Here is a 26,342-nt window from a genome sequence, read left to right as displayed (position 1 = left end):
ACAGGTCCTTTACCTCCTTAGTTAAGCTGATTTAGAGGTACTTGATTTTCTGAGGCATGATTGTGAACGATTGCTTTTTTGCATGTCACTTTCCTCTTTCTCATTGTTTGCATATGAGGAACAATGAAAAGGAAAGAAAGGGAAGCTATGGACTTTTGGGTATTGATTTTATAGCCTGGGACTTTACTATACAAGTCTATAGTTTCTAGGAGTTTCTTGGTAGAGGCTTCAGGGCTCTCTAGATATAGTGTCATATTATCTACAAACAGTGATGAGAGCTTGATTTCTTCCTTTCCTATCTGGATGCCCTGAATATCTTTTTTTTTTTTGCCTAACTGCTATTGCAAGTACTTCCAGTACTATATTGAACAGAAGTGGTGAGTGTGGGCATCCTTGGCTAGTCCCTGGTCTTAGGGGGAAGGCTCTTAGTTTTTCCCTGTTGAGGATAATGCTTGCCATAGGCTTGTGGTAGATGGCTTTAACTATATTGAGGAAAGTTCCTTCAAACCCATTTTGGTGAGAGTTTTCAATTTTAAATTAATTGATTTCAGTTAAATGAGATACATAAACTTCCATAAAACTTTATAACTATAAAGTAGGCAATACACTATATTGCCACTGATGAACCTTAGTTTGATACATTCTGGAAAATCTAAAGTCAAAGGAAAGATGATAAAAAAGAATATTAAAAACAAATATTGAAATATGTGTTGTTCTCAACTCCATTATGAGAAAGTAATTCTTGTTCTTGTGTACATTTTTTCCTCTTTCATTCCAAATTTAATTCTTTAAATTTACAAGTTAAAACTGCCTAGATATTTGGGAGATAGAAAAGATATCTTAGTGAATTGAAAACTTTTCTGAAAGAATAGTTCATATCACCAGTATTCACAGGAGAGAGGAATTCACCCACTTATTTTAAATAAAATACAAAGTTATATTAGAAAATAAGTAATAATAAAAGCGTATACAGGAAAAGTTTTACATACATCCTTGTTATAAGGAATGATAGGACTTATGGTTCAGGTCAGAATATAGAAAATATTAGCAATTTAAGTAGTTTTGCTTATTGAAAAATGTTATAGGAGTTGAGAAAATTTTAGTTTAGAGATTTACATTTTCGTCTCAATGTATTTTAATGTAATTGACAATGTCAATGGAATAAATTTATGCTATTCAGTTTTGTTCATAGCCAATTCATTCAGCATCCATTTAGATATTTTTTCTTGCTTTTCTTTTCTTCTTCACATGAACAGAGATAAATAATAGAAATTTGACTTGGAGTAATCTTATTTGGCATATGGGGGCTGATCTACAATAGTTCACAGAAACATAAAGTGTTATTTAGCAAACAAAATTCATTGTCATCTAGTTTTGTTTTTCTATTTTATTCATCTTTAAAAATTTTTATTAAGATACCATGATTTACTAAGTGTTTCTAACAGAGTTATTTCAGGCATGCAATGTTCTAACACCAATTCTGCGACAAATGTCCCATTCTTACTTGATTAGGATTTTCACTGCAATTAGGCAAAGAAGTAAGATAATCCTTGAACTCCTGCAAGATGATTTTGCTAAATATGTCCTGATTTCCTTAGAGTTCAGTCTTCTGCTAAAAGCACCATGGATTCAGTGGACGTGGACTCAAGTAGTTGACACAATTCCGGATCATAGGCTCCACATACGCTGGAGATGACAGGAAAACTGGTCTCATGCTGTCATTTTTAGCAACAAAGGAAGTAGCAATGACACAGTTAGTAGGCTGCTAGAAAAACAAACTGGGTTGAAGAAGAAAGTAAGAAGTAGTTACCTCTCCCTTGTCAGACATCTAGTGAGGAGCAACCAGCTGCTTCTTTACCCGGTGTGATCATGATGCTTTCAAAGAGATAAACATCTGTGAAAGCTTCCACAACTTTGTAACTACTGATTCTGAAAATGTTTCTGTGGATTGGGTATAATTGTGAAGGTCAGAAACCAAGCAAATACAGAAACAACAGACCTAACAACATGTTATGTTTAAATCAAAAATTTTAAAGCAGTTTTAATTAAATAGTTAAGCTAGCAGAACTGATTTGGATTCCAAATCATCTTCTCTTTCATTTGTGGAGGAAATGTTGCCAAGAACTTTGCAAGAATGTGTTTTTTGGCTGGGATAAAATTACTGAACAGTAGCCTTTTGGGTAGCATGAATAGTAATACTGTTGGATTTAGGATTGCAAACCTTAACTGTCAACTATGGAAAGAGGTTTTTAAATTAGTGTGTATTAAGATGGATCATTAATGTACATGAATGATTAAACTGTGAAGGTCTTTACTAACAGTCATGAAAGGACAAATAGCACATAGTGTTCACACTGTAGCTTTTCTGTAGGTCTGAAACCAAAAACAACTTAATATGGGAACATGATAATAAACAAGGACACAGATTTATATTCACTTTTTAAATTTTTTACTTAGGCATTTATATCCCAGTGGACTTCCTGAAGAATACTCCTTTTTAACCACTTTTCGGATGACAGGAAGCACACTTGAAAAGAACTGGAACATTTGGCAGATTCAGGATTCCTTAGGGAAAGAGCAAGTTGGCGTGAAGATTAATGGCCAAACAAAATCTGTTGCATTTTCATACAAGGGATTGGATGGAAGTCTTCAAACTGCAGCCTTTTCAAATTTCCCGTCCTTGTTTGATTCTCAGTGGCATAAGATCATGATTGGTGTGGAAAGAAGTAGTGCTACTCTATTTATTGACTGCAAGAGAATTGAATCCTTACCTATAAAGCCAAGAGGCAAAATAGATATTGATGGCTTTGCTGTGCTTGGAAAACTTGTGGAAAATCCTCAAGTTTCTGTTCCGGTAAGTATAAAAGCATATCATGATCACGAAATCCCGTTAATCATTGATTTCTTGAGCAGGCTCAGTAACCTCTCCATTCATCCTTTCCCTGAGATCTTCGAAGTCTCTCTCGACTCGGCCCTCCCAATGATGTCCCATGGGAGGCTCTTTCAGGGTCAGGGGAATGGGATCCAGCTTGTTACTGGATTTAGCATGTGAATACACCATGGGAAGATTGCAAGGCTGTCCCATGTGGGCAGGAAACTCTCAGAAGCTTGCAAATTTCTTCCAGAGGCAGAAGTAGGCTACAAGATATCACGAGGCTGCGTGCTTCTGGGAGCTCGCTTTTAAGTCTCTGGGTGTTGGCCATTGATGGGATTACACACACCTGGGTTCCTCTGCTGCTACCTTCATGCGTGAGGCCTGTCCAAATATGTGGAGAGGGGCCTCGAGCATGGCTGTAGCTAGGTTCCGGTGGTCTTCGGCCGCCCGGAGCTCTGCTCGGGGTGGGGAGGGAAGCTGGAGCCCATCCCCTCCGAGGGGCCCCGGGGAAGAAAGCCAGGCATTAGGCAAGAGACTCTCTGCATGAAAGCATATATCATGGTTAATTAAGACAAAAATCAGATTACTAAAAATTAACACCTTAAATATCTTTCATTATCAGATAAATATCTTAAGCAATGAGAATAGTCATTCCTTTTTAGAAAATTATTCAACATTTTAATACATTAAAAAAATTCTTTTAGGGGGGCCAGATATTACAGGGCTTACGGCATTTGTCTTTAAACAATTGATCCCAATTTGATCCTCAGCTTCATACTTGGCCTCCCTAAGCAACACCAGGAGTGATATCTGAGTAAAAAGTCAGGACTAAGCCCTGGACATCACTGGGTATGACCCAAACAATAGCGATAATTATAGTTAATTTCAAAGCCTTGAGTGTCTAGTTTGGTCACTAGACCATTTACCAGATGAATGGGGAGTCAGAGGAGTTAAATAAATGACTTCTGACCTTGAAGAATGTACAAGCATGCTTGGGAGTTGCTCATGCCCACCTGGAGTACTTATAATTCTTTTGAGGCAACTTATAAAACTCTATACTGTGGTGTTGATATCGAGTATAAATAACTAATGAGAATATTTCAGAAGTTAGATTAAAGATTCAGTTAAGAATAGCATGTTAAGGGGGACTGGAGCAATAGCACAATGGGAAGGGCGTTTACCTTGCACGTGGTCGACGCGGATTCGATTCCCAGTATCCCATATGGTCCCCTGAGCACCGCCAGAAGTAATTCATGAGTGCATGAGCCAGGAATAACCCCTGTACTTTGCCGGATGTGACCCAAAAGAAAAAAAAATAGCATGTTATAGAATAGCATGTTAAGAATTCCATACTTCTTAGAAACAATGAACCTTGAAAAGGTAGGACTTAAATTGGCAAAAAAAGTGAGAATGTGTTAGTGTGCATGTGTGTGTGTGTGTGTGTGTGTGTGTGTGTGTGTCTTGAGGAACTTTTAAGCGGTGATGGTGGAGCTTGGAAGTCACTCCTACTGAAAATTGACCTATTTTATCAGAAGTTTCAGTGCTCAGATGGCTATGTGAGTGGGGAAGGGAGGGGTGCTATGGACCATTAAGGGCAACTTCAATGGTACTCATGGGCCTAGGGCCACACCCAACAGTGCCTAATGGGCCAATGGTGATGAACTTGGGTCATTAGGCACACAAGGCATGTGTTCCTGACCGTTGCATTGTCTTTCCAGTGAGACTAATTGATTTCTATCTGATTAAAAAACATTAAGGGAAAAACAAGTAGAAAATAAATGGGCTACATTCAAAAGCCTGGAGCCTGGTTGGTTAGGATGAAATGTGCATGTGACAATGTGTGTGTATGTGTATGTGTCTTGCATGTAAAAGATAAAGGATATTAGAGGTCTGTTCACAAATTTAAAAATAGCTGGGCACAGAGGTAGGACATTATATAATGACAATAATTGAATTAACCAATGTCATATAGTTCTCCTATTTTAAGGAGTTAAACCCTTATTGAACAATCCTTTAAAATACATTTTAAGTGCTATGACAGGAATTTTAAATATGTACCTTAGAAAGAATGTTCTTTGGTGGTGGTGGGGAAGCAAAAGAATTTAGAGCTCAATAAAAAAACTATTGATACAAATATATCTTCCTCTCCTGTATGGAGCTCTTAAATTCTAGTCACATACTCACATCATGGAGTGTAGCAGGGGGATACAATGATTTTGAATTGTTTCTATGCACTTTTCCAAAGGAAAAGAAAAGGTTATCCAACATTTCAGTAATGGAATTGTTCAAATAACTTGTTTTCAAGGGAAGAATTGTGATTAGTGTGAAGGGTAGTGTGAAATTTCTATATTCTGTGATGGACAGGAAGCAATTTGTAACTGCCACATTGCTTCTCTGGCTTGTAGACACTTGAGAAAGTATTTCTTCAACTAATGAGTTATCACACCTCAAGGGGCTGGGTTAGAAAGCCAATGGGACCACTGCTGTGCCATCTTAAAATTTTTTACAGCAATGGCACTGGGATGGTTTTCAGACAACATTGAGCATCAACAATATGATTGATATCATTTCTGGGCTATGGTTAAAGGGGAGAAAACCTTAATGGACTTTCTGCAATGTGATGAATATCAATCAAGTACTTGATTGAATTGAATATCAACTGAATATTAATCAATTACAAAATTATTTATTGATTAACCAGTTTTGTAAAATACTCCAAGTAATTATAATTCTAAATTCTAGGTACTAGGATGCTCTTAACTAGGTTACCAGAGTGTTCAACTCTTACCAACATTACTTTATTGTATTTTATATAATTCCATATTATACCAGATAATGCCATATTATGTCAGTAATGTAACTGACTGTAGATTAACTGTGAAGTGTAGTATTACCTCACCACAGAGACCAATTTGGACCAGTTATCTTCTACCCTCATTCAGAAATAAAGGACTCGCAGATGGTGCTACATTTTACCTCTAATTCCCCAAGGAACTTGGTAGCCATTACATCAATGTTTAAAGTTTTAAAATCAGGAATGAATATTTTTAAAAACAGGCATGAATATATATATATTTTTAAATTTTATTTTATTGAATCACCGTGATAAAAGTTACAAAGCTTTAAGGTTTGTCTCAGTCATATAATGATCAAACCCCCATCCCTTCACTAGTGCCCCTGTTCCCCCCACCAAGAACCCTAATATACCCCTCTTCCCCCCACAACTTAGTGGCCAATAATCTTGACTTTATTCTCTCTATGCTTTGGATACATTCAATATTTCAACAGAGAACTGACTATTATTATTTGGAATTTCCCCCCAACAATCAAACCTGCTGAAAAGGGATCATTTGATAGTTTGTTTTCCATGGCTGAGAATGAAGATTATAGGAGCTTGAGCGGCCGCTACAGTTGACAGTCTAGATGCAAGTCTCTGGGTGCCAAAATGGGTTAGTAGACCTCCTGGATCATAGTCTTTAAGGAGCTGAGGGGCCATGTCGTGCGTGGCTGCTCTGGATCTCATCTGGGCCAAGGGCGTGCCGGTAACACCCCCATCCCATGATCACTTGAGCGCCACATCACTACAAAGCAAGTACCTCTGGGTTGTGAGTTTTAGAAAATGGTGGACACCACATGGGCACTGGTGCTGCTGCTGCTGCCGCTGCTATCTTCCCTGTAGAAAGAAAGCGCTGGGAGAGAAAATCCTTCCACTTCGCTGGGCGGCATGGGGTCCTAGCTCAGCTCACAGTCTAGATGCATTTCTATAAGTCTCTGGGGGCCAAAATGGGTTAGTAGATCTCCTGGATCATAGTCGTTAAAGAGCAGAGGGGCCGTGTCGTGCGCGGCTGCTCCAGATCTCCCAAGCATGAATATTTTTATTCTTTGTGTAGAATTCTGACTTCCCCATGAAGAAATTTAAAAGAGAGATAAGCTTAAATTTTTATTAAGGCTCTACATTCGATAATATGTTGGTGGTGACATAACTAAATTGGATCAAATTCATAGATCCTGCTCTCCACCCAAATGCCACTTGCATTGAAAAATGACAGTGATAATGTCAAATTAAAACTTGTTATCAAAACGTAGTTCTCAATTTTCACGCTGTGTAAATAAAATAAAACCAACTTAAGTTTTTGTTTCAGCATCTACATATGCTTAATATGCCAACTTAAAGTTTCCAAGATGCTTTTATTCTCATTAACTTATTTGATCCTTGCAAGAATTTTCAAAGATAGTAGGATTCTCCAAAATGACCTCAAGGAAGTTTTTTGACTTGTAGAAAACTGTTAGGAATGCAATTTCTCAATTACCTTATTTTTCTTTCCCTCTGTGATGCTATTTATCTTTCCTTTGAGGACACACACAAAAGTTGTACTCACATAGCTTTCTTTAGAAGGCATTCCATCATTCAAATTCTGGAATACAGTTTTAGAACTTACTTTGTAGTACAGCAAAAAATTATTTTTAAGGATGGAAGGGGTATTGTATAGAACATGTCCCACTCCCAAACATTAATTCAAGATGTTTATTAATTTATTACTTTTCATTTTGTACCTGGATTTTAGATATGAAGAGTGAAATCACAAAGCTTATCTTCTTGAGTCTCTTGTGGGTCAAGAGTTTCAGTAAAGACACTAGACCATGACAAGGACCATGGCAGTGGCTGGAAACACATGGAGAAATCTCCTCCTCAGATCAGAGCAGTGAGATTTGAGAGCGGAGTTCAGGGGTGTTTCTAAAGGATATTATGTCTGTGAGGAATGTGTAAGGAGAATTAAGGACAAGTGTTCTAGACATAGGGGCCCCAATTTGGGCATTCTCATCTTTATCAACTATTTCCGTTTCAAGTTTTACTAGATATATATATGTATATATGTATTTATATATATGTATATATACAAAAGAATAGTCAAATTCTCATACAAGTATCCAGATAAAGCCCTAATAACCACAGTTGTCCCAATGTCCGTGTTTTCGTTTTATTGTCTGTCATCTCATCCATCTGGTTGAGATGTGAATTTGTGGGCAATGACTGAAGGTCTACAGTACCTGCCTATCTCTTAGAAATCCATGAGTTGTGGTCTTCAGTTAGGCTGGAAGGTAGAAGATACTTATAGAGCACCCTTCTATCAATTTGGAGACAGGAAATATTCACTATCACTGTATGAGAAATTTTAAATTAAAATAAAAGATGTCAATAATGTGAAAATAATCAAAACAATGTATCATTCTGTTTTTTAAAAATTAGATTAATTCTAATCTGAGGCATTTATATTAGTTAAATACTCATTCTTTGAGATCAACACTTGTTTATCGTGAGTAAATAAATAAAGTGCACATCCCGCTTAAGTTATAAAATGGTGGCCTGAGGAACTGTATGATTAAAAAAATGCATCTGCACACAGCATTTGATGGAACACTAATGTTGAAAGACTTATTTATATTGTACTTGTTTGTGCTTTTCCCCAATCTAGTCTATCTTTTTGTCTCCTTCCTTTTTCTAAATTGGAAAAGGAAAGCAATTTCAAGAGGTTTTCATAAGGCTTTCAATATAGCTTCTCACATGGTTTAGATTCAAACACCTTCTCATCATTCATGGTTATTTAGTGCGCAGAGTATTTTATATTTTTTCCCAATGTACTGCTATAATACATTGTTAGTTTGATTTTAAAGCAATAAATTCCATATTTTCTATTCTCCTTTGTGCCCATATTTTAGGATGGTGCCATTTATCCCCTGCAAAGCTTGGTTTCCTGGCAGCCTACCATAAAAACATGTTATTTTATGACAGGTTCTTTATTGTTTGTTGTCAGCATGATTGCCTAGGAGAGTTATTTGGTACAGCTCTATTAGAAAACAAAGTTACCCTTTCTCCCTTTTTAGATATACTCTGGGGGTTTGGGTTTGTTTGAGGGAGGATAAAAGTTTATATAGCTTTACAAACACATGATTTAAACCCTTTTTCTTTTCACAAATATATATTTCAAACAAACCAATGTGGAACATGATTATTCAGACAGCTATGATGCTTTAAGAAGTCTGCTTAAAGTGTCTGCTCTAAGATACGGAGACGGGAAAACCAGCACTGTAGCACTGTCGTCCTGTTTATTGATTTGCTCGAGCGGGCACTGGTAACGTTTCCATTGTGAGACTTGTTGCTACTGTTTTTGGCATATCAAATACGCCATGGGTATTGAGCTTGCCAGACTCTGCCGTGCAGACGGTATACTCTTTCCTGGGCTCTCAGAGAGGGATGGAGGAATTGAACTCTGGTTGGCCCTGTGCAAGGCAAACTCCCTACCTGCTGTGCTATTGCTCCAGTTAAGAAAAACTAAGTGAGTGCAAATCGAAAGAATGTCAGAACTATTGATGAGGAAACTCTCTGTCCCTTTCTCCACTCTATATTATTAAATCACACCAACTTTTAAATGTAAAATTTATGAAAGTTTCTTAAATGATATGGTGGAAAAATCGATGATGAGGCTGTGATTTATATTATATCATCTGGTTGAGAGATATTATAGGAATGTTATGGTTGTAGAGTTTAAGAAATACATACCATCTATTATGCATAATAAATCAACCTGGGTTTGGTCCCTAGGACCAAATGTGGTCTTCTGAGCCCTCCAGGAGTGATTCCTGAGTGCAGAGACAGGAGTAAACCCTGAGAACTGCCACATGTTACCCAAAAACCAAAACTTTTTTTTGCTTGATTATGAAACAATGAGAGAAAGATAACACCAGTAGTTTGGGCATATGCCGTTGAAAGTATGTATTGTTTACTGAAAAAAAGGACTAAGAAGAGCAGGTCTCAGTAAGAATATTATGAAGATGTTAAGCAAAGTCAAGAATATTCTGGAGACAAGCCAGCTGGGAATAGAAAATTCAGTGAGTTAACAACTCTATATCATAGGATTTTTATATCACTGCATCACTGTGTCACTGTCATCCCGTTGTTTGTCAATATACTCAAGCAGACACCTGTAATGTCTCTATTCTTCTCAGCCCTGAGATTTTAGCAGCCTCTCCATACTTGTCTTTCCCAATGATTGGAGTCTCTCTTAAGGTCAGGGGAATGATACCTATTGTTACTATTTTTGGAATATTGAATAAGCCACAGGCAGCTTGTCCGGCTCTGCTGGTGCAGGTGGAATACTCTTGGTAGCTTGCCAGGCTCTCCGAGAGTTTAATATATATGTATCACTGTATCACTGTCATCCCGTTGCTCATGGATTTGCTTGAGCGGGCACCAGTAACGTCTCCATTGTGAGACTTGTTGTTACTGTTTTTGGCATATCGAATACAGCACGGGTAGCTTGCCAGGCTCTGCCATGCAGACGGGATACTCTCGGTAGCTTACTGGGCTCTCCAAGAGGGGCGGTGGAATCGAACCCAGGTCAGCCACATGCAAGGCAAATGCCCTATCTGCTGTACTATCGCTACAGCCACATATACATATATCTACATATATGCAAATATATGTATATATTACTCTCTATGAATTTGAGTTAGTGATACAATATATACAATATAATACTACATATGATATTAAAGTGAAATAAGGTGAAACCACTGAGAAGTAAATATAATAGAAATAACTTAGAACTGAATCCTGAAACAACCACTATTTGAAGTTGTTGAGATGAGGACTTTTCAGATAAAGAGAATTAAAATACTTGGGATATAAGAGAAAAGTGGGGATTTATAGTCCCCTAAAAGTGAAGGGAAACAGTCTTTGAAGAAGACGGACTAGACATCTTACTTGAATGCTATAGATAGATCAGCAAGATGGGACTTAGATCTGATTATTGTAGTTATAAGAAATTGAGAGTTATCTTGAGAAGAGACTCATTGGAGTATTTGGAGTGAGAGCCAAGTTGGAAAGGGTTTGAGAGAAAAACAGATGACAACTTCTTGGAATTCTGTAGAGAGCAGAGAACAGATTGGTAGTGGAAGAGGGATGAAACAAAAGGCTAGAATTTTTTAAAGTTGGCATGTAGAGACTGAAGATATAGTTCAGAGGGCAACTGTTTGCTTTGGGGTTCAATCCCTGACACTCTTTAAGCACTACTAGAAGTGATCCCTGAGCCTGTCAGAGCTAGGAGTAAGCCTAGAGCACTGATGGGTGTGTCCCCCCATCAAGAAATTGTTCAGCATGTCTCATCACAGTTTAACATTTCTTGAAGCCCTACAACAGGGATTCCTAAAGGGATTCCTTCAAGGGATTCCTAAAATACCTTTTTACTTTATGCCCCCTTTCCTCATCTCTATCCCTATTGCATAAAAAGCTTTGATGATAATCCAATGATTAATATTTTAATATTAAAATCTCTTAGCTTGGAATTTATTTATTTATTTTTTGTTTTTTTGGGGTCACACCCGGCAATGCTCAGGGCTGACTCCTGGCTCTGCACTCAGGAATCACTCCTGGCGGTGCTTGGGGGACCATATAGGATGCTGGGAATAGAACCCGCTTCTGTCATGTGCAAGGCAAACGTCCTACCCGCTGTACTATTGCTCTAGCCCCTTAGCTTGGAATTATTTTACCACTGTGAATATGGTCTCTTCTTATAGCTCACTTCCCTCCCTCTTGTTCTATTTATTATTGTCACCTCCTCCCTTCAGAAGTCTAAACTTTACCTTCTTATCTCTACTAATACAAATTCTATTTGTTCTTGGGGTCTCACCTCATGTTACATGTTATATGACCTCCTGTTTGTGAGAAGGAATCCCTTTAGGAATCCCTGTTTGTGATCTTAAAACATCTCATCTCTACCGAGATAGAATTTCCTATATAATAAGCATTTTTGTACTCCCATAATATCTCATAATATCCATCTCAAAACACTTGAATGTGTTAAGTGTAGAAATGTTGAACCAAAAAAACATTTTAAAGTGAGAACATTCTAAATTTGCTAATTCCTGGTCTATTCTATTCCCCCTCTCTGTTCTGCTTCCACCTGGTTGATATGAATGAGTATCACCTATTCAAATGTAATTGTATTCTTTGTAGTGTGTATTCTACCCTCCCATGGAGCTGGGGAATTTCTGACTCTAAGGTAGTGTGGATCTTTTTCTCAATCTTTCTTCCAGTGGTAGAAACCAACATTTTATTATTGTTATTTTGTGTTTTAGCCATACTTGATGGTGCTCTCTTAGCTCCCTACTCATGCTTAGCTTCTGATGGCACTTGGGGGACCATAGAGTGCAGGGGATTGAATTCAGGCTTCCCACGTGCAAAGAATGTTTAACCTGTTGAGCTATCTCTTCAGTTTTTAGGAAACAATATTTTATCTTAGGTTAAAAAGAAAGATAATGTGTCAATTCAAGTATTTCTTTAAGCTTTTGTTGCCACTAAGTAGACAAAAAAAAATAAAGAAATATCTCTTGTTAAAAAGGTTTATTTTTGAAGAATTTGGTTTTTGGCATTTTATACTTATAGAAATTAATCACAGTTCAGCTTGCAAAAGGCCAACCTTGTGCCATTCTCATTTATACTAGATGAATTCCATAGTTTGTAATTAGAATTCTACCTCAGGAAGGAAGTAGTTGTCTGCTGCTAGTTCTATTTAGTTCTTATGAAAGACCTTGTTGATCTTTTTTCAATAACATAGCAAAATAAGTTAAAAATCACTAGCCTGAATTGAAGTAAAATTTCCATTTTAATTTGCTGTCAACTAGATACTCCTTTAATGTAGGTAATGGAATTATACCTTGATGCCCTAAAGAAAAGGATGGTATAATTCCAAATCTAGAAAGATGCACATTCACACAATGAGTTTTCCTTGACACAATGGAGAAGTAGTTATGCTGAGAAAAATGAATTGTGCTAAAGTTTCTTGTGTTCAGTTTAATAGGTTGACTTAAAAATAACTTTTTTTGGGGCTGGAGTGAAAGCACAGCGGGTAGGGATTTGCCTTGCACGCGGCCGACCCGGGTTCAAATCCCAGCATCCCATATGGTCCCCTCAGCACCGCCAGGGGTGATTCCTGAGTGCATGAGCCAGGAGTGACCCCTGTGCATTGCTGGGTGTGACCCAAAAAGCAAAAAATAAAAAACAACAAAAAAAAACACCTTTTTTTTTCTGGGTTGGGGGCCATACTTGATGATGCTCAGGGGCTACTCCTGACACTGCGCTGGGGTTATTGCTGGAAGTGTTTGGAGTGCATGGCTTGCACTCAGCCCGTTGAGTTATCCCACAGGCTTCCAAACTTATACTCTTAGTTAATCGACTGTATTTTTCTCAGTCTTATAAACTGTAAATTCATTGTGGGGAAGAGAATATCTTTGTTTTTCTTTAGAACGTTTCCTTAGTGCTTGCCCATATTGGAACAGTCAGAAATGTTCACTGAAGGACTAAATTAAAATACTTATCACATACATTTTGTCAGTAGATAGTCAAAGAGAAAGATGATTCCAGGTATGAAAATGAGAAACGTGTGAAAATCAGAATTTTAGATGTATAATGAAAGTGACTTTTACCAAGGAATTTTGCCAGTATTCCATCAAAATAATTAACATGCAAATTGAAATTCACATTGCACACCTAAAAACAGTTGTTGTATAGATAATTATTAGTGCATATGTGGTGTTTATGTGGATGCACAGATGTGTTCAGAAGCCTATGATCTATGTGGCACTCTGAACAACCCAGCCTGTATTCACAGATGAATTACATTTCACTCTCTCATTATCCTGTGCCACAATTGCATCTTGCATATTTAAACAGGTGTACCAATTTACCCAGAGAGAATTACATTTTTGAGAAAACAGCTTAATGAATTACTTCACATTTGCAATAAGTAACTTTAATGAATTATCACAACAAAGGATATAGGTTTCCTGGTTAGCCATATAATTAAAGTTTCTCAAGGTGATTAGATACCCATTATTTTTGAGAACTGAAATATCGCACACATATAATGCATACATAGTTTGAGTTACTAATTCACAAAGGAATTAGTGAATAAAATTAAATGAGTGGTTTCTTTTATATTAAGCATATGTAAGGGGAGTGATCTATTATTTTATTTTGGTAAATTTTCAATCTAGTCATTGAAGACACGAATTGTAATTTTATTTTCTACGTAATATTTTATTATATGCAAGAATACACAATGGAATATGAGTTATCATTCTGGAGAGGAAGATTAGAAATTTTGCTTCTGGATATATTTCCAAAAAAAGAAGAAAATAGGGTGAAGTTTGGATTATAATACTTTCTTAGTCTAGTTATGAAGTTTTCTAGTAGATATTGAAAACAAAGTTATACAATTTTCACTTTAGATTGCTCCAAAATTCTACTAATCTCAAATATAATGATCAATCACTAAATGCCTTGGATGTCTGCTTAGAAAATCATGATTTATTTTGCAAGATAAGGTGTATTATTTGGGGAGGCTGTGTGTAGTAATTCAGAAAGCCTTTATCTTAGAGTCAGGTGCATTTAGAGTGCCAGCTTTGTCATTTACTAGCCGTGTGATCTATGGGAAATGATTTAACCTCTCTGCTCTAATTTGTTTATGTGTGAACTTCAAAGAGTTGTTTGAAGCACTGGCATTTGATAGAAATTAAAGAAAGTGTTGTTCTATTTTCCTTTATCTTCTTTTAAAAATTGCCACTGCAGTTTGGAGAAAAACTAAAATAAAATCCCTCTCAAGCTAAGAAAGTTTACTCTGATAAAAATAAAATGTTTGATTAAAGTCTTCTCCTTGGGGCTGGAGCAATAGTACAGCGGGTAGGGTGTTTGTCTTGCACTCGGCCAATCTCGGTTCAATTCCCAGCATCCCATATGGTCCTCTGAGCACTGCCAGGGGTAATTCCTGAGTGCAGAGTCAGGAGTAACCCCTGTGCATCGTTGGGTCTGACCCAAAAAACAAAACAAAAAAAAGTCTTCTCCTTAACTGAAATATACTGGGTCATTTGTAAGTAGGATTTTTTTTTAATAGGAAGTAAGAGTACCAGAGTTAACTTATTTACATCATGAGTCTGTCACTGTCACTGTCATTCTGTTGCTCATTGATTTGCTCCAGTGGGCACCAGTAACATCTCCATTGTGAGACTTGTTGTTACTGTTTTTGGCATATCAAATACACCATGGGTAGCTTGCCAGGCTCTGCTGTGTGGGCGAGATACTCTCGGTAGCTTGCTGGGCTCTCTAAGAGGGGCAGAGGAATCGAACCTGTGTTGGCTGAGTGCAGGGAGGACGCCCTACCGACTGCACTATAGGTCCAGAATACACAGATAATTTATATTTTTAAATAATTTATAAGACTTCCATTCTAAAATATGTGTTGATTTAGCTGCTCACTTTATTTTTCTATCTTTATTTCATTTATTTAGATGTGGATATTTTGGGGAAAGGTTATGGTAGCATTGAGAAAAGCAAGAATAATAGCATTGGCCTGACCAATAGTACCACAAGAAGGGCATTTGCCTTGCACATAGCTGACCCGGTTTCTATCCTTGGTTTCCCATACGGTCCCCCGAGCACCACCAGGTGTAATTCCTCAGTGCAGAGCGAGGAGTAACCCCGAAGCACCACAGGATTTGGCTCCCAAACAAACAACAAAACAAAAATGAACAATAAGAGCTCCAGGACAGTTAGAATGTTGTGTGAAGGGACACTGATGTAGTAACATGAAAGCCTAATGTCTTATTTTCACCCCTTTATAATATGGACAACTTCTTTTTGCTTAAATTCCCTTCCTTAGTGGAAAGAAGGGAAAGACTTCATTTTCTCCAATTTTGATTTTCTCTCTGTTCATGACAATAATGAAGTTTAACTATGAGGAAAAAAGTTTTACAACTGAATTCTAGATTCAGCAGAAATAGAGAGACTACTTGGCAGATGGGATGCGTGCCAATGTTGGATAAAAGCGAAAGAGGTAATATTTAATTTTAGGACTTGGACACTTAACATTCCCATAATGCTAGGAAAATTAGTTGACTAGGAAATATATTTCTAATTTGAAATGTCTACCAAGGAAATTTCTCATTTTAAGAGGTAACAGCTTGGCATATGGTGGGGCACATAATATATTTTCTTCATACCTGTTGTCAAAAGTATTAAGATTTAGACTAAATAATTCTTTGACCTTATTGTTTTGGGGTACACTGGTGGTTCTTGGGGGCTACTCCCAGCTCAGGGGCTATTCCATGAGTGGTACTCAAGACATGTTGTCCTGGAGATTGAAACTGGGTTTCCCACAAGCAAAGCACATGATCCAACCTATCAAATCACCTCTTTGGTCCAACAGCTCTTCGTTTATTACATTTTTTCCCTGTTTCTCTCTTAATACCTAATAAGTTGTAGAAAGCGGTCAGTAAACATTTGGATATAAAGTTATTAGAAATTGTATATCTTTTCAACCAATGAGTAAAATCATATAAAATGTAAGTATTAATCAGCTGGTTAAGCCCCTATGAAAAACAATATGTTCACTCCTCAAAATACTAAGCATTGAGCTTTTATGCAATACAGCAATGCCACATTTTGGCATCTATCCCAAGGACCCCAAAACACTATTTTAAAAATTTGCTTTCTTTTGTTAATTGCAACCTTATTCCCCAAACCCAAGAACGGGAAACAAACCAAGTGTCTAAGAACAGATGAGTGGATAAGGAAAGTATGGATTACATACTGGAGTACTATTCAGCTGTAAGAAAAGATGAATTCATGCAATTGCCACTTGTGGATGGAACTAGAGTATCATGCTGCAAGAAGCCAGTCCTGAGGAGAGTAACAAATATAGTGTTACCTCTAATATATGCAGTATAAAGAAACATAGTATGAGAATAAACAATGATCAAAGGCAGCAAGACCTAAGAATTGGTTTATAGAACTGAACTTACTATAGCATGGTAGAGGTAAGGGGGTTAAATTGGGCCTTGGGACACTAGGGGAGGGAAGCAGACATTCTGGTGGAGAATGCATTAACCCTGACATTTCCAGTAATCTAAATCCCAGTGCCTCAGTGAAAATTAGGGGAGAAGTTCTTTTATTTTAATTTTCCTCGAGTCCTAGATTTTCCTTCTATTTCTCCTCTCCCACTTCCAGCTCTAAGTGCCTTATTAAGCGATGGCCAACCCCCAACATGTCTTCTCTAGCATGCACATTTGTTCCAGGTCCAGATTTTCTTTCTTACCTGCTGCCTCTTTGGCTGCCTCTGATTCTAATCTTCTCCCAGGTAAGCTAGCTTTCAGGACACGCGTTCTCTGTGGAGTTCAATAGGCCTAGTTCCAATCGAGACTGATATTATTAGCGGGTGTCTAGGATAGCTCTCTCTGAACCTTGTTTTAATAGATACTACCTCATGTGGTTGTGATAAGGACAGAAATAGAAATTCAGTGCTGTGAAGAGAAGGCCAGCAGTCAATTCAAGACATGTTTTAGAATCTTTTTCAATTGCATGACCATTATACAGCTTCTCAGGCTATGCTAAAGTAATGCGGAACAAGAAACACATCCAAGGAGCCACCCACTTCCCATGGGAAATCTGTTTCAAGTAACAGGAAATTTACTTCACTGAGACCAACCAGTTTGAGTTGGTCTCCAGTCACTTAGCTAATGGACCACACTTAAACAGTATCATCTCTCTCTCTCTTGAATGACCGGTTTCAGTCCTCTGAAAGAACAGAAACTGTCTGCTCTCTTTTTCTAGTTTGAACTTCAATGGATGCTGATTCATTGTGACCCACTGCGACCCAGGAGAGAAACTTGCCATGAACTGCCAATCAGGATAACAGTGAGTTTCCGGGATGACCTGTAACGGCCGCTTCCAGCCCTCTTAGTTCTGTGCATCTCTGCACACCCTGGGCTTCATGGGGTCTCTAGACAGCGCAGGTGCTACGCTATTCAGGATATTCAGGAAGCTCGGGTGCCACTAGTGCCCGGAGGTAGGAACCACTTCAGGTGTCTAGTTCAAAATTTGGTGGCTGAAGACCCTCCCTATTCCCCTTACAAATATCACCGAGGACGCTGGGTGTCCACCCGGAGCTCAGGGACACACAGGTATCCTGGGGAGGCGCCTGGAAAAGCGAGAGGCCACCTTTGCGGTGTGTGGCCAGGGAAAGGGTTAAGGGGGACTTGTCATTCTATCCGTCCTCCCAGCCCGCAGGTTCTCCTCCAATCCCCAGGACCCTCTCCAGGACCATTCATAAAGGGCCGCAGGGGAGGAAGCCTTGCAGTCAGGCACATTTTACCCAACGCACTGCCCCCAGGGCTCTGTATGCAGGGGAGAGGAGCCCCTTTATGCGTGGGGGAGGCAAGTGGGGGCGGCTGAGGCAGGGGCTAGGCGGGGCATTACTAGCCCGGGGTGGCCGGCATGGTCTGGTTGGCGCGGGCTGTCGGGGCGCTGGGGCTGCGGTTGCTGCTGTCGGGGCTCTGCGTGTGCGCGGCTCAAGTAAGTGGTGCGGGCGTTTGGGGGGCAGGGGAGGAGGTTTCTTCTCACTTTTCCTCCCCATCTGTTCTTCTCCAGCCCAGCCAGACCACAGACCAGGTAAGCGGAGGTGCAGAAATGTTTGCATTCCTCCCGCCTTCTCCCTGAAGCTCGCAGGAGAAAGGCGAGGGCGCAGCCGTCGGGGGTGGGGACCCCGGGGAAGGCGCGCGGCATCTTCAGGCCCGTGGGACCGTTTCCTCCAGGCCCGGGGCACCTGCCACGAGGACCTGGGCTGGGAGCACCTGCAGCGTGTGTCGGTGGGGGAAAGGGCGCCTGCTCTTTCCCAGGAGCACTCGCACCCTGCAGGCTCGGGCGCTGAGACTGGGATTCCAGGCTGGTTTCATTGTGAGCCCGGTTGCTTTGGACCTGCCTTCCCTGTCCCTGGGGCCTTCTGGAGCAGGCCTGGCCCGAGAGGGCGGTATCCGACCACAGCCCGCAGCCTTAACCGCGAGGCCGCCCGAGGTGCAAGACTCAGGGCTGGTACCCGCAAAACTGCACAAATGGCCTGATGCCTCCGTTGGGCCCCTTCTCCCCCAGACACGCCGTGCAGGGCTCGGAGACCAGCCAAGGTTTCAGGGTTTGAGGTTTCACTTACAAAGACCCCATTGTAACTTGTCTGGTCATTGGAGTTTAGAAAAACAGTTTTTTCTGGTGAAAGAGCACCCCCCCTCCCCATCTCTCTTTTCTTTCTCCTCCCTCCCTCCTTCCCTCCCTTCCCCCTCCTGTCTCTCCCTCCCTCCCCCTTCCTTTCCTCCCTTCCTCCCTTCCTTCCTCCCTCCCTCCCTCCCTCTCTCCCTCCCTTCCTTCCTCCCTCCCTCCCTCCCTCTCTCCCTCCCTCCCTTCTTTCTTTCTTTCTTTCTTTCTTTCTTTCTTTCTTTCTTTCTTTCTTTCTTTCTTTCTTTCTTTCTTTCTTTCTTTCTTTCTTTCTTTCTTTCTTCCTTCCTTCCTTCCTTCCTTCCTTCCTTCCTTCCTTCCTTCCTTCCTTCCTTCCTTCTTTCTTTCTTTCTTTCTTTCTTTCTTTCTTTCTTTCTTTCTTTCTTTCTTTCTTTCTTTCTTTCTTTCTTTCTTTTCTTCCTGTCTTTCTTCTTTTCTTCTCTTCCTTTCTTTCCTAAACAAGAAATGTATAGTCTTTCAGAGGCCAGCTTGCTTACAAGATTAAAGGGGCACACCATAGGATAAATTTGAAATGGGGTGTCATTTAGGTTTTTTTGTTTGTTTGTTTGTTCTTGTTTTGTTGGAGGCCACACCTGATGGTGCTCAGGGCTTACCCTGGCTCTGAATTACCCTGGCAAGGTTCACTCTTGCCAAGCTCAGGGTATCATATGGTGTGCACATGAAATTGAACCCAGGTCAGCTCCATGCAAGGCAAACGCTTAACCTGCTGTCCTATCTTTCTTTTGGAAGAGAGGTCCAAAGAGTCCAAGCGAGGGAGTGGGCTGCAGATAGAGCTGAAATGAGGCGAGACTACCCCCTTTTCTCAATCTTTATTTCTAGAGTGTTGCTCCCAGATTTGGGCTAGGCTTAGAATTATAAAGCACAAGCGGGTAGGGCATTTGCCTTGCACGTGGCCCACCCGGATTTAATTCCTCTGCCCCTCTCGGAGAGCCCAGCAAGCTACCGAGAGTATCCTGCCCGCACAGCAGAGCCTGGCAAGCTCCCCTGGGGTATTAGATATGCCAAAAACAGTAACAAGTCTCACAAAGGAGATGTTCCTGGTGCCTGCTTGAGCAAATTGATGAGCAAAGGGATGACAGTGATACAGTGATACAGTGATACAGTGATACTGTGACCAATCTGCTGTGGGGGCTCAGTGCCTAGCAGTTCCATTTTGAGACAAATAGTAGCCGCAGTTACTGATTAAATAGGGCATGTACCAAACATCATTTCCCTTTCTGAATCCCTTTCAAAGAGGCCTCAGCACCTCCCTTCTACTTCCCTTCTTCACAACTCTTCTTGGCTTTCCTGCAGGCTTTAGTGTTGGGCTCCTAGGAGCCCTCTTCCCACTAAGTAAGTTTGTATCGCCTCTCTGACCTGTTTTTAGCATCATTTAGAAGATGGCCCTGCTTAAGGAGCCCTCTTCACTTGAAAGTTTGAGCGACATTCATTATTCCCCAAACCTGGCGTTCATATGGAAATATCTGGGATACCTAGGAGTTGTGGTCCTCTGGTCTTCTGGCGTGGTTCTCAATGTAGCCCGACTTGCTCCACCTAACCTTATCTGCTGTTTTTGCCAGAGAGGTCCTCCAGGTGCACAAGGTCCTCCGGGGCCTCCAGGGCCCCCTGGAGTTCCAGGCATCGATGGCATAGACGTAAGTTTTTCTGTGCTACTTCCCTCCTGCAGCTCTGCCTTTTTCTTATTTTATTTTAATTTTTTTTTAAATCTAGCAGCTCTAATGGTTTCTTGGAACTGTGGGGCGACTCCTAGCAGGCTGGGGTTGGTTTGGGAGGAGGGAAGTAAACCGTCTTACTGTCCCTTTTGGTTAAGAACCTCTACCATTCAGCCCTCACCCTGCCCAGGCCCCCCATCTGTGTGACACACTTGGGATTCTTTGGGGAGGTCCCCAAATTGGCTACTCATGGACTATTTCTGCATTTTCTCCAACTCCTCCAGGGTGACCGAGGTCCAAAGGGTCCCCCAGGCGGCCTGGTAAGCGGATCAGCCCTCTTACTCTCCACTTGCTTTATTTCCTCTGGTTTGATTGAGTGTTATTTTGCACACTTTTCTTTGCCGGTGTCTCCTTCTCCCTCTTCAGGGTCCTGCTGGGGAACCAGGCAAGCCAGGAGCTCCGGGCAAGCCGGGTACACCTGGATCAGATGTGAGTTAATCCTGATATCGGGCATAAGGGGCATAAGGGGAAATGGGGGAGGGAGTAGGGGGGAGAGGGGAGGGCATTGGGGCATGGGTGAGGGGATGGAGCAGTATGAGAGGAGAGAGGCTGTTCGGGTTGGATGGGCTGGGTTGGGGGAAGATGAGTAGGAGAGGCAGAGAGATGTTTGATTCGAAGATTGCGCTACTGTCCAGTTGAAATACATCCGAGAGCTGGAATTCAGGCTCGTGCTCCAGCTTCTGGGTGGAGACACCTGCTGCTCCCTCTGGAGAGCGCGATAACTGGTGGTTCTGTCTCAGAAATCAGCAGGAGGTACCTGCTCCAGTCTGTGGCCTGTTCCTTGCCCACCGTGAGTGCTTTGAGAGGAAGAATCCTACTGTCTAGCTCGTCCTATTCATCCCTGTCCATTCATGGGCACTCGGGAGGATCATTTAGAAAAATAACCTTGGGAGGGCAGAAGAAGGTCCAGAGTACTCCTAACCACCAAGGAAGAGAGCAAACAAAGATGCTTTTGAGGGAGACAGCTGAAGTAAGTGGAGTGGGTGGGGCGGAACAGAAGAGAGATCCTACAGGAAATGTAAAACTAGCTTCCCCATATCAACCTTAGCCCTTTTTGTTTTGTCTTGTTTGTTGTTTTGTTTTCCTTCACTGAGCAATGTCTAAAGTTTCTTGATGATGGAGAACCGACTCTCCCCATGTCCACATGCCCCTCTGATAATATGAGGGATGCTCAGACATTGATTTGAATGGTAAATTTAGCACTAAGTAATTTTTTTTTCAGAGGGAAATAGCTTTAGGACCCTTAGCTTTTCTTCACTCCATGATTTCTCTGTTCCTGGTAGAGATCCCACCTCAGGCCAGCTTAACTTTGTCCCTGGTAAAGGCTGGGACAGACATGATACAAAGGCAAGTCAGGTATGATCCTTGACTTCTTCAACTTGCCCTTTGAGTTATGACTTTCTGTGGTTTTCAAAACACAATTCTAAATAAAAGAAAGCATGTGAAGGCTGGTGATTATAATTTCTAAGAACTTTTGACTAGAGTTTAAGGAGAAAATAAGAAACACACCCATGTCCTCAATTTAGGTCTTTCATAGAACTAAGCAAAAAAAAAAAAAACTGCTGATTTGCATTTGTATAGAACACTTTTTCTGGCTACAGATCCTTCATTTTGTGAGGGGAAAAAAAACAGCTGAATTTCAGTAGTTACTAAGACATAGTTGTGGTGTGTGTGTGTGTGTGTGTGTGTGTGTGTGTGTGTGTGTTTTAGAAACATGACCATAATGAGGGTTTTTGTGTCATCTAATGTATTAGGAAATAGACTTGCTTTGTTTGGGCTTTCTATGGATTCAAACGGACAGTGCCTGAGGCCCCTAAGAACTAATTTTTGGATGTTTCAAACTGATGCCAAGCACGGAAGAATAGGCTTTTATTTTACAAAACTTTGATCCTGAAAGGTCCTAAGGAAAAATGTGTAAGGACATTCAATCACTCTCTTGAGATTAAAAAAAGAAAATAAGGAGAGAAAAGGAAAAAAAAAAAACCCTCAACTCTTAGGCTTGTGCCTTGTTTTAGTTATTGCCTATAACCAAGCAATGATAATAATAATAACAACAACTTTACTAATTTGTATCTGTGTAGCACATTTTTCTCAAGCCAGGTTGTTATCAACATTATTTTCTTTAACCTCAAGCAACAGCCTGGAAGACAGGCTCGGCTCACTGTATTCTGCACAGATAAGGGAACTGAAAAATTAGGAGGAAAAGTGTTCTCCTCAGGGACCCAGAGGTATTTAGTAGATAAAATAGCAAATGAAGTCAGATTTCTTGATTTTTCAGATTGAGCATTTTTCAGATAATTTTGTCTCATAATGTGTATAAATGAATTTTTTGGGGGAGGGTCTCCCAAGCAGTACTCAGGAATCAGGATGGGGACCTCTAGGCAGACGACTGTTTAGTGCCTGGCTTCCCCTAGAGATTGGAGGCTCTCCTCCTCATCCTCCCCCACTTGCCCCAGGGCTGACTCCAGGACCTTACCCAACAATGCTCAGGACTGCTCTGTTGATGACTGGGCAAAGGGTCAGCAGTCCTAAATCCCTGAACTATGTCTCCTGAATTTTCTTTTCTTTTTGGGTCATACCCAGCAATGCACAGGGATTTCTCCTGGCTCATGCACTCAGGAATTACTCCTGGTGGTACTCGCAGGACCATATGGGATGCTGGGAATCGAACTCGGGTTGGCCGCATGCAAGGCAAATGCCCTACCCGCTGTGCTATCTATCGCTCCGTCCCTATCTCCTGAATTTTAAAAAAAGTTTCTTGGGAGGAGTGGGGGAGACATCTCCTGTGGTGCTCAGGGATTAATCCTGGCTCTGTGCTCAGGGTTTATTCTTGGAAGACATGGGGGTTCGTATGGGATGAGTGGGATTACATTTGGGTCAGCCATGCGCAGCAAAAGCACCCTGACTTACTGTAGTATTGCTCTGGCCCTTGAATTTCTTAAATAGATGTATAGGAAAAATTGGTGATAGTGAATTTTTATTGTTGGATAGTATAGTAAGAAAAATCATTGTATCAGTGTCATCCTGGTGCTCATCGATTTGCTTGAGTGGGCACCAGTAACGTCTCAATTGTGAGACTTGTTACTGTTTTTGGCATATTGAGTACAACTTGGGTAGCTTGCCAGGCTCTGCTGTGCAGGCAGGATACTCTTGGTAGCTTGCCAGGCTCTCTGAGAGGGGCAGAGGAATCGCACCCGGGTTGGCCATGTGCAAGGCAAACGCCTTACCCTCTGTGTTATCACTCTAGCCCGGTAAGAAAAATAATATGGACAATTCAATGGGGCAAAAATATATAGTTCATAATTGTAAATATTAAGTAAATATTAATATAGTTCATGGTCACCAAATTTTGTATTGGAGCCACATGGGATTTATGATCCTGAGCTGAAAATTTTTCTTATATCCCTTGGTTCACTTGATGTTTTGAACAAACTTCTTACACTGAATTGAGAATAGACATTGGAACATGAAACAGTAATGACTAGATCAGAGTTTACTGTTATTTGTTCCTGAACATAGGGAGTTAAGTAGGTAGGAAAGCTCCAATAATCTTTTTCTGACAGATGCTGCCGAATGGGGTAGTGGGACGTTAATCCCCTACCCTCTTGGTCTTCTGCTCCTAGGTTCATTGCAAAGCTGCATATTTTGGTAGTGAGTGGGGGAATTAATGTTAAGAAATGGTGCAGTAGATGATGTATGAAAGTATCTGAAAGGAAAGGTTTAGAAGAAATTATGCTAAATTGGTGGATTTTTGACAGAAATGATTTTAAAATTATGGCAACTATGCTTGTAGAAATATGACTTGAGTGGCGTGGTCTGTGCCCTTGACTGCTGAGAGGAAATGACAATTGAGGGCAGATATTGTCTGGCAAGCAGCAATGTGAGAAAGTTTCCAACACAGTCATCTTCAATAACCATCCATGTTGAATTTTATTTTTATAAGCATTTGTATGAATACTGTAATTTTTGTTACCGGCAATATTTTCCTCTGTCTTATTTTGGGGGGGTGCAGGAGGATTTTTCCAAGTTGTACTCAGGGGGACCCAGCAATACTTGGCCCATTGTCTCTCAGTTCAGCAGTGAAGAGCCTCCTAGTACGACTCTGGCATATTCTGGGGATCATGTGGTGCTTGAGATCAAACCTCGGATCAAACCCGGGGCCTCAGACCCTGGAACCAAAGGTCAGGAGTACATTCCTTTGAATTATCTCCCTGCTTCTATTTTTTTTCATTTTTTACATATAAGAACTATTGCAAATTGAAACTAAAACTAAAACTACTAAAACTTTTGGTAAAATAGACTTTCACTTTACAGGTGTAAAATTAAGACAGTCAATTTGGTTATAGCCTTATATCTAGAGAACAACTATTATCATGAATGGTATCGGTGAGATGGTCTTTATCTTCTTTTATAGGGTCTACCAGGTAGTATCTGGGGTCTGGAGGCAGGTTATTAGAGCTATACCAGGCATATGGTGTATGGACCAAACTAGACATATGCTCTACCATTTGAGTCATATCTTCGACCGTCAATAGATTTTGTTGTTGTTGTTGTTTGATCTTTGGACCACACACTATTGTGCTGGGGGTTACTCCTGGCTCTGCACCCAGGACTCACTCCTGGCAGGCTTAAGGGAGCATATGGGGTGCTGGGGATCCAACCTGGATTGGCTACATTCAAGGCAGGCTCCCTACCTGCTTTACTATCTCCCTGGTCCCTGATCATCAATAGAGATTTAAAAAAAATTACCTTTATTGGTTTGGAGAGAGAGTACAGGGGTTAAGATACTTGCCTTGTATTCCACTGACCCAGGTTGGATTCCTGGCACCTGCGTATGGTTCCCCAGGCATTCCTAGGGATGACTCCTGAGCACAGAGTCAGGAGTAAGCCAGAAAAAAGCACAGCCAGGTGTGACCCAACAAAAACACTTTTTTGGAAGTGGGACACTGCTTGTGGTCCTCAGAAGTTATTGCTGGCTCTCTGCTCAGCTGTGGACTGGCAAGGTGCTCAGGGTTCCACCTGAGCATTTTCAGGGGTCAAACCAGGGTTGGCCACTGTCGAGGCAAGCACCTTAGACTCTGCACTATGTCTCCTGCCTCCAAGTTGATATAATCTTAGGATTATTTTTTGTAGCATGGTCAGAAAGCTCTGTAAAATAGTATTTACTAATTTTTATAGTATTCATCTGAAATAGGCAGAGACGAATTAGCAGCAAATACAGCAATTACTGTTAGAACATACAATTTTCCCTGGCAGATGTTATGTGATTAGGATGGAGCATTAGAGAGACATTATTTTGAAAGGTCATGTAAATGAAAATAGTTAAGCATTGAGTAAGTGTAATAAAGTACAGACATCATGGTTAAGAACTAGATTTTTTTGTTTTCTCATTTCCAGAAACTTTTTCTAATGAGGTTTTAAATTCCTGGAGGAAACGAAACATATTTCATGGTTTATATGAACTCTTCACAGTATTTAGAATAATGCTGGCCATACAGTAATGATGATAAAGAGAACAATAAACATTTTATTTGGTACCCACACTGCTAGCCAGCTTGAAGTATTGTATATATTAGCCCATATAATCTACAAAATTACTACAGGGTGTAGATATTGATATTATACTAATTTAAATCAGCAA

At 40.5% G+C, this 26,342-nt stretch overlaps 1 protein-coding gene across 1 annotated transcript in view; it reads left to right on the top strand.

The window, feature by feature from the left end:
- COL9A1 (collagen type IX alpha 1 chain) overlaps positions 1 to 26,342 on the top strand; it is a 102,302-nt gene that overhangs the window by 8,786 nt on the left and 67,174 nt on the right. The window contains exons 5-10 of the mRNA XM_004605885.2: positions 2,458 to 2,854; positions 17,538 to 17,621; positions 18,354 to 18,374; positions 20,549 to 20,623; positions 20,926 to 20,961; positions 21,068 to 21,130. Coding sequence (XP_004605942.2) covers positions 2,458 to 2,854; positions 17,538 to 17,621; positions 18,354 to 18,374; positions 20,549 to 20,623; positions 20,926 to 20,961; positions 21,068 to 21,130 — 676 coding nt within the window. The remainder of the gene's footprint in view (positions 1 to 2,457; positions 2,855 to 17,537; positions 17,622 to 18,353; positions 18,375 to 20,548; positions 20,624 to 20,925; positions 20,962 to 21,067; positions 21,131 to 26,342) is intronic.

The sequence above is a fragment of the Sorex araneus genome, chromosome 4 (genome assembly GCF_027595985.1).
Source record: "Sorex araneus isolate mSorAra2 chromosome 4, mSorAra2.pri, whole genome shotgun sequence".
Taxonomy (NCBI): domain Eukaryota; kingdom Metazoa; phylum Chordata; class Mammalia; order Eulipotyphla; family Soricidae; genus Sorex; species Sorex araneus.
This window is presented reverse-complemented; position numbering and strand designations above follow the sequence as displayed.